This window comes from Haematobia irritans, chromosome 1 (genome assembly GCF_050003625.1).
Source record: "Haematobia irritans isolate KBUSLIRL chromosome 1, ASM5000362v1, whole genome shotgun sequence".
In the NCBI taxonomy this organism is placed as follows: domain Eukaryota; kingdom Metazoa; phylum Arthropoda; class Insecta; order Diptera; family Muscidae; genus Haematobia; species Haematobia irritans.
This window is the reverse complement of record NC_134397.1, coordinates 142779373-142788593: the sequence shown is the minus strand read 5'-3', so window position 1 is coordinate 142788593 and position 9221 is coordinate 142779373. Positions and strand designations below refer to the sequence as shown.

At 30.9% G+C, this 9221-nt stretch overlaps 1 protein-coding gene across 1 annotated transcript; it reads right to left on the bottom strand.

The window, feature by feature from the left end:
* Positions 1-259: 259 nt before the first annotated feature.
* LOC142221939 (uncharacterized) lies at positions 260-5036 on the bottom strand. Its single transcript, XM_075291825.1, has 9 exons — positions 4951-5036; positions 3563-3813; positions 1923-2068; positions 1726-1862; positions 1408-1631; positions 1150-1346; positions 940-1087; positions 752-882; positions 260-668 (listed from the first exon to the last, which is right to left on the bottom strand). Exons 1-9 carry the CDS (start codon positions 5028-5030, stop codon positions 345-347), a joined length of 1638 nt encoding a protein of 545 aa, XP_075147940.1. The 5' UTR covers positions 5031-5036; the 3' UTR covers positions 260-344.
* Between the last annotated feature and the right edge of the window lie 4185 nt (positions 5037-9221).

The window sequence follows — 9221 nt, the reverse complement described above, 5'->3', positions numbered from 1 at the left end:
GAAGAATTTACAGTTACTTTTTTTGAAGACTCATGGCGCTTAACATGTTTTAAAAAATTGTGAATATAATCAAATGAACTATTACAAATTGTACAGGCATATCTTGATGTCTTAAGTGTTTTTAAATGAAAAATAAATTGTTTCAATTCAAAATTGAATCCGCAGTGAAAGCAATTAACATTCATTTTGAAATAGTAAAATAATTGTAAACTAAGTTTAAATTCGAATAACTTAAAATTAGTTACTTAAATGAATCGAAAATTATTCGATATAATAATAAAGATAAATGAATGAAACCAGTATCGAACTGTCCTTTGACCAAACTTATGATTATTACGATAAAATCAGTTTTTTAGCAAATCTAAATCGTTAACTACTGTACTAACACTTTTTTCCAAGTAGTTGTCAAATGATGTTGATATATCAAAAAAATATTTTTGTAAAACAAACCAGGCTTTTTCCGATCTAGAAGGATATTTAACGTTCAACGCCATGTAAGCCGCTATTGCACATTTCAAACAGGAAGACAAGTCGGTAAATGTATACTTAACGTGAGCAACAAGTACCCATCCGAGGTTTACCGGTGATCCAACAAACACAATAAAAGGCTGCAGTTGAGAAAGCTCGCTAATGAGTTTCCTTACTCCACTATCCGCTGATTGCAGATCCTATCAAATAAAATAATTTGGAATAGTAAATGTTAAGGAATTTTTCATTAAATTGTTATTTTTGTTTCAAAAGTTATACATACGGGAAAGTGGCAAATAAACGAATCGGCACACTCTGCTTTGGTATGTTTAAGAACACCTCTCTTCGTCCTTTTCATAGGAGATGGAAACAAAAATGGGAGAAGCATTAATGCTAATATTGATTTATTATGTTCTGAAAATATAAAAGCCAATAAGCAGAAATTTAAGATATAGTTGAAAACAATTTTACCATTTCCTTCCAAATTAATAAGATTTACCACTCTCTCGATAGATTCAGATTTTGTTTTTTTTACGCCCTCAAGTATTTTAGGTACAAAATTTTCCCGTGTACGCAAAATAACATCATTGCCGCTTATTAGCTTAGTATCTACAAGAAACTGGAAACAAAATTTCAAAAAATTCCCATTGAAAAATGACAATTCAAATTTTTAAATATTACCAATTTATGACCGTCCGGTTGCTCTAATACTGGGTACAATTTTATGTAATCCGATGTCGATATATTTGTACGTAATGTATTTTGCCTAAGTGAGAAAGTTTTTTTCCATGCATCTACACAACATTCCACCAAAATTTCTGTTCGCAGTAAGTTTATTGCTTCTTGAACAATATTTTTTTCTTCAGACGTTTTGTTAGCTGATGAGATATCAAAATATATACGTACATATAGTCTGAAAACCTGATCAATTATGTATACCTTCATCAAGATCCAATTTTTCTACGGTTACCGACTTTGCTTTTTTTCGCCTTACAATCAGGCCGGACGCTGCAAGAGAGGTCCTGTAATTATTGTAAGCGTCATGAAGTTTTCCACTTGCATGTCGCCCCTCGCAATATTTTCGATAGAAAGTTGCTGGTAGTTCTCGATCAAATATTTCTGATATTTTTTCGCTAATATCTTCCAACTCGACTGTAGATAAGCTATAAAACAAAACGTACAATTTCATATAGAACATTTCAAAAACAATTATACATCAAGTTATTGAATTTGAATAATATTAATGGGACAACTTACATTCTTGTAGGATTTTGAAGTAAATGTTGTATAATCGTTTTGCTGACTTTAACCCTTTCTATATTGGACAGCTTTCGGTTAATTCGAAAATTTTCAAAGATTATTTTATGATTTTCTCTTAATATTGTTTCCAATTCCTGCAAAATAGGTAAGAGCGTTTTAGCTTTGATTTTTTGTAAAATCTAACTCTCAAATACCTCCTTTGATATATTGTTCCTTGGGGTAACTGGTTCGATATCCAAAGAATTATCGGACAAAAACTCAGAATCGGCTGAAAAATTATTGTGTTTCTTGATAACCAGTTCAGAATCGTCTATTTCGATTATATCCGATGAGCTATGTGCTAAAATGCCACAAATATGAATACGATTTTAAAATTATAACTATAAGTTTCCCATATCAGAAATTTTACATTAATAAGGAAACCCATTTACGTACGGTAATATCTGAGTAAGAGTACCAATTATAATGAGTATCCAAAAAACCACATCGAAAAGTAACAATTTCGACATTTCGATTTCTTCAAAATTACAAAAAAATCGTTTAGCTGATTGTTGATAGAGATCAATGGATTTTTCTCAATATTCAATAAATGCAAAAGAATATTAGTCAATTTTGAAGATTAAAAAGCGTAAACTTCGACGTTTTTTTCAGCAAAATATATTGACAAAACATCGAAGGGTCGATTTTCACAATAACTCAATATGGACATGTATATCTAAAAATTGTTGCTAAATTTGAATACAACTAAGTCCTCCTTTCTTATATTTTTTTATCAATTAGTGATTTTTGAAAATTTGTTTGTTTTAAAGATTCTGTTTCAAGATTACTCACAATATATATACAGTAAGAGATGGTGACCCGCGTTTCATCCAATGATATTCAAACATTGATGATATGCAATTATAAGGAAACATACAAACAAATCTATGATTGTTACACTTCAATGTATTATCAACATTTCTGAGAACATAGGATAAAATTTGGACTGTTACACAGTCGTTAGAAAAGATTCCGAGAAAACCAAATAAGAGCCTGTTCGAAACTGAAACTTTTTACTAGCTTTGGTAAAAATTTGACGTAAATCGAGGTGCTATAATATCACCAAGAAATTTGACATTTGTTAAAATTCTTGACATTTACGCCATCACATGCTTGCATATTTCGAATATCTCAAAACTAATAAAGAATAGTTTTACTTGTTAAAGAAATTAGTACAACAAACTAGTAATTTTTCTCACCACAGCAAATTGATGTCTCACCATTGCATAGTTTCAATTTCGAACAGGTTTCTCGTTATTTATGAATAAATTTCTTTCTTAACGTGGGTATTAATTTTAAGTTTGGCACTAAAATCAAAAATAAATCGTAAAAGCAGAATAATTTCTTGATGGGAAATGATCCAAATCAACAATTGAAAAAGTTTATATAAATTTATTATAAAATAAAAAAAAAGATAAATTAACCAAAATAAAATTTAACAAAGGTTTAATTTGATTCTGCTTTTACAGATTTATTTTCGATTTTAAGTTCAATACTATGTTCGCTTTTCGAGTCACTTAATTTTCGTGACTACTTTTGTTGAAATAATCAAAACTGCGCGCCAATTGAGTTAATTTCTGCTTTATATTTGACTATTTCAATAAAGAAACCGCGAAAATTCCAACGCAAAAATCGAACATGATACGGTGCTTTAGAGGCTCAACTCGAACTTAATACCCACCTTTAATTTAAAACAAGCGATTTTGTTTTTTGTATGGTCCCAATACCCTTGTATAAATATATTATCGTTTAAGAGGCGCAGAATCAAAATAATAGAAACTTTAGTTACACTTACCTTTGATATATAAAACAAAATCGGAATCTGTGGAATATTGGGACACATACTGAATCACATCTTCTTTTTCTATTTCTATGTCGTTATTCGTAAAATATTTGTATTCACTGGCATAAAACATACTTCTAAGCGTTTCATTAAGGCTTGATAGTGACAGCTCTTTAAATTTCACTAGGTAGTTTTTTTCTTCAAATCGGACCGCCAAAAATTTAGCCATTTTTAACCTCAGTGTGATGAGCTTGAACTGAAAACTTTCACAGAAAACAATATCACCAAAAATGTTCCAATTAATATGTATAAAAATATTCAATTAAGAATTTAATTAATTGTTTTTAATTAAACAAAAATCTATCACAAAAACTAATTGTATTAATTCATTGTTTATTTGAACCAATCATTTTCTTATTTGACGTTGGTGATTGGTACTATAATTTTTATGATCAAAGAAATTTCAATCAAAAATGAAGTAGACCAATTAGTTTTGTGCGTGAACACAAAAATATTTTATTCTATGTAAATAGAACATAACATGCAATGACTGGAATAGTATAGAGCATACCCGAAATCAATGCACTCATTGAAGGAGTATGTAGCACCTTGAAGGGACATACCGATTATTTAAAAACTACTTTTTATGCAATTTCGCATAAGTGAATTTATGATTTATTGATCGATAGATAACTCTGCAAAATTTCAAAATTTTCGGAGAGAAATTTGGCCTCCGTAGTCATACGATTCTAAGTCGGGTGAAAGATATACATGTGGGCTATATCTAAATCTGAACCGATTTCTCCCAATATCAATAGGGTTCTATTCTGACCCAAAGCACATACTTGTGCCAAATTTGAAGTCGATTGGACTGAAACTGGGACCTAGACTTTGATCACAAAAATGTGTTCACAGACAGACGGACATAGCTAAATCGATCTTATTGCCAAACACATGTGTATCAAGTCTCCTTCTGGGTGTTACAAAAATATGTACTGCCTTATAATACACTGTGCACATTTTTAAAGGAATACAAAAAAAAACATATACAAAGCCAATTTTTCAATTAAAATTTCTTATCTTAAATGCCGGTACTATCTTCGGTTTTCGCGGTTATTTAACTGAACAATTAATTTTGAACAAGATGGTATTACTCATTTTTCAGATGACGGTCTTATTCATATAATTTTAAGAATGAATTTAAATAAGTTCGTGTTTGTCAACAGTTTTAATAATTAAAGAAACAACCCCGAAAATAAATTGATTTTCAACTCGAAACCTGAGTTGAAAGTCAAAAGCCGGCGTTCGAAATTACGTTTGCAGAAGAAATCTGGAAACGAACACTATGAATGTTAATCTCTATTACTGGAGCGGTGAAGATAATTTTCATTGTTACTTACCTTGATTGGTTCTTTTCGATATGACCCGGTAGCTTTAATAATTGCACACTTGTGGAGGTATGTAAATTTGCAAAGTTCATACAAATCAAAACAACTTGGGTGCACTGATGTCTACTATTGTAAAGAAAAAACGCTAATATTTTAAATAGCAACTTTATGAAAAAGCGCTCCTGTATAACTAATGTAATGTTCACATCCCACGATCTGTATTACTTACCCGTACTTTACAGTTCGTGATGTAAAACTTTCGTAAGAAATTTGATTACATTTTGCTCCCATGAGTAAAAATATTATTAAAAACAAATAGGAGAATAGAGAAATAGTAAAAATGGTAGATGAAATAACAATTATAACATTTACCACATACGGATGCAAGTAATTTAAACATTTTTCCAAACCGTATTCAATGATAAAACCCCTGCACATATAATCGTTTTACGAACGGTCTTACAGTTTCGTTTCGCTTTGAAAATCTGTTTAGTTTCGTGGTTGCTCATTATAAATAATTAAGAATGCACTTTAATACACGTACATTCTTGTTAAATCTTGACACAAAATGTAAGAATCAAAATTATCTGCTATGAAATGTATTATATACGGAAAGTAACCGTAAAACAAAGTGACTTGCAATGCGAAAAATAGTAAAAGGCCCATTTTGTTTTTGTTCTCTTAAGATGTTGTAATAATTGTACTTGTTTTCTATGTTCATGCCATTACTAAGTACGTATTTAACGTCTTGACTCTTTTCTCATGTCTCTGTACAGTATTGATCGGATCTCGGTTATGAGACAGTGTACAGAGAAAATGCCGAAAAAATATATTTCACTCTCTTTTTAAGGGAATGTTGTAAACTTCATAGTGAACGGTATAAAATATTTTCGGTAGCCAAGAGAAACAGAAGATTTAACAGTGTTTGTAAATGTTTCCAATAAACATAATAATGAGCATTTTTCATACGCATCACTTACAAGAAAAGATCCGCCCACAATTAAAATGATATGTTTGAAACATAGAAATTCATTTCAATTTGATAACCTTATAAGTTGTTCTACATTGCAGAAAATATTTTACTCGACAATTTCTCAAAGTTAATTCTAAGCTATTTTTTTTCATTGAAAACGTTATTCAATACAAGGACTTTTTACAACGCCTTTTATTTTTTTTATTCGTTTGACTTTAGAAATCTTAAAAAAAAAAACAAATAAAAATGTCTTTTTTACTCGTTTATTTGTATCTCAAATATTGGTTGTCTAAAAACTTCCACATTTGTATTCTGTACGCCCCATACAATTCATCAAACCGGAACGTTTTTCGATAAGGTTTATTTACAGCGGACAGATTATTAGTGTGTTAGCAACATTGTTAAGTGGTCAATAAAAGAATGTAGAAGAAGTAGAAGAAGAATAATGGAAGGAGGAACGATAATCACTCGTTACAAAAGTTTGAACAACGTTCATATATCCATCTCTTTCTTGCAAACGAGTATGTATATAAAACGTTTGACATATATTGCAGTTTAATGTTTACATTTACATTTACCCCGATCATTTTTGCTAAACAATTATTAGAAAAGTTAGCGCTTGGTGAGTAGTCTGAATAAAATTTATTTTTATAGGCATGTAAGGCCTTAATCATATGTATGCCTTATTTTTTTAGGAAAAGAATGTCGATTGCTGTAAATGAAACAGTTTGGTGTTTAATAACAAAAGCAAGTTTATTTATCGCTGACAAAGAGCCGTTTGTCCCAAAATTAATCTTTAGAGGAAAACGTTTCTTATGTTACCACGAATTCAAAAACAAGCGAGAAAAGAACTATGTTTACGGTACACGTTTTCCAAACGTTTTTTTTCTTTGCGTGTATGGTCTCTAACAGCCATGCAAAAATTGGTCCACATCGGTTCATAATTATATATAGCCCCATATAAACCGATCCCCAGATTTGGCTTGCGAAGTCTCCAAGAGAAGCAAATTTCATCCAATCCGGTTGTAATTTGGAACATGGTGTTAGTATATGATCTTTAACAACCGTGCCAGAATTGGTCCATATCGGTCCATAATTATATATAGCCCCCATATAAAACATTCTCCAGATTTGACCTCCGGAGCCTCTTGGAGGAGCGAAATTCATCCGATCCGGTTCAAATTAGGAACGAGGTGTTAGTATATGGTCGCTAACAACCATACCAAAATTGGTCCACTCACACAAAAATTGGTCCATATCGGTTCATAATCATGGTTGCCACTAGAGCCAAAAATAATCTACCAAAATTTTATTTCTATAGAAAACAACAACAATTTTTGTTGTTTTGATCTCAGCTTAAAGCCATGCATTGACTGAACTACAAGTGTAGCTTAACCAACAGAGGAAAAGGGCTTTGCCCAAATAAATTTGACAAGCATACTTTTCCTCTGTTGGTTAAGCTACACTTGTAGTTCAGTCAATGCATGGCTTTAAGCTGAGATCAAAAACAACAATAAAGATTGAAGAGAAGCCAACAATAACAAACAAAACGAATAAAATTTTTATTTCTATAGAAAATTTTGTCAAAATTTTATTTCTAGAGAAAATTTTGTTAAAATTTTATTCGGTTCATAATAAAATTTTCATAATTGTCAAAATTTTATTGCTATAGAAAATTTTGTCAAAATTTTATTTCTATAGAAAATTTTGTTAAAATTTATTCGGTTCATAATCATGGTTCCCACTCGAGCCAAAAATAATCTACCAAGATTTTATTTCTATAGAAAATTTTGTTAAAAGTTTATTTTGTGAAAATTTTATTTGTATAGAAAATTTTGTTAAAATTTTATTTCTGTAGAAAATTTTGTCAAAATTTTATGTCTACTTTGTCAAACTGAATTATATACGTATTGGGTCGATCTTTTTTGATTTAATATATACCACGTATGGACTTACATACAATTTAGAAGATGGTGTTAGGAGGTTTTAAGATACCTTGCCATCGGCAAGCGTTACCGCAACTTATGTAATTCGATTGTGGATGGCAGTGTTTAGATGAAGTTTCTACGCAATCCATGATGGAGGGTACATAAGCTTTGGCCTGGCCGAACTTACGGCCGTATATACTTGTTTTCTTTTGAAATGCGTAGAATTTTGTAGGGAATGCAGTTAAGAATTAAAACGTGGATCGGCCTGAAAACGGACCTTTTAGGTTCACTTTTTTCTGGGGGTTGATTTTAAATATACCATTGTTTATTTGAGGCAAAAAGAAATATTGTTGTAACACACATATCTTGGTGGAGTCATAGATAAAAATTTGAATTTTTCCAAGAGACACGTATGGAATTAAAAGAAGAACAGATTTCCAAACTCTTTTAGCTTTTTCATTTGTTCAATACTCCTTCGTATTTATTATGTCTGTAATTATGAACTTTTTGTAGGGATTTATAAGTTCTATCCAACAAAGAAAAAAATCATCGAAATCGGTCCATAATTGCGGATTTGACGGGTAAAACAAAATTTAATACCCCCGAGGTGACCAATTTTCAACGCCTACAGGTCAGCCCGTGGACCTACTAGGGACCCACAAATTTGCAAACTTAGAAGAAAACACCTCAGCTTTCACACAAAGATATGATGATATCTTTAACCGTTCCAAAGTTACAGAATTATTTTCAAAACAAGTGAGTAAAGTAGAAAATCGGGCGGGGCCGACTATATCATTAAATTAGTAAACTTTGTTTGTGGGGTATGAATGGTATAGGATTGGGAGATAACCCGCATTTCCATATTTAAGAACATTAAGGGGTACATGTTTATGGGAGTTTCATTTCATTTATTGAATGGTATTTCCAGTACAACAAGATTAATTCTTATGAATTATAGTACTGGACCATGTTATGTTAGATTATTTTATCACAATCTGAACAGAAATGTCTGATATTAGGAGCTATAGTTGATTCTGAACCTACAGACTATATATGCCACTAATATTGCTTCCATTATTTAAAAAAAGAGGAAATCGCTCAATTAGTTTGGGTAATAAATCCAAATTTGTACAAATCGGCCAATATCTTTATGTACAAGATACATGTATGGCTAAATAGATCGTCTAATATATCAAAATTTGAAATTTAAGCAACGTTGGTTAATAAATAAGAGTATTGTGGCAAACTTTTGGAAAATCGAGCGATGCATATATATGGGAGCTATATCTAAATCAGAACCAATTTGGATAATATGTAGGAAGTTTAATTGATACCAACGAAGGTAACCTTGTGCTAAATTTGAGTAAGATCTGATAATAAAT

What these genes read in the sequence shown, in the direction of transcription:
- LOC142221939 (XM_075291825.1), bottom strand. Translation starts at nt 5,030, where the DNA reads ATGAACTTTGCAAATTTACATACCTCCACAAGTGTGCAATTATTAAAG. An exon ending in GGAACAATATATCAAAGGAG is followed by an intron (nt 1,863 to 1,922) that starts GTATTTGAGAGT and finishes CCTATTTTGCAG; the next exon opens with GAATTGGAAACAATATTAAG. An exon ending in AAAATTGGATCTTGATGAAG is followed by an intron (nt 1,347 to 1,407) that starts GTATACATAATT and finishes ATATCTCATCAG; the next exon opens with CTAACAAAACGTCTGAAGAA.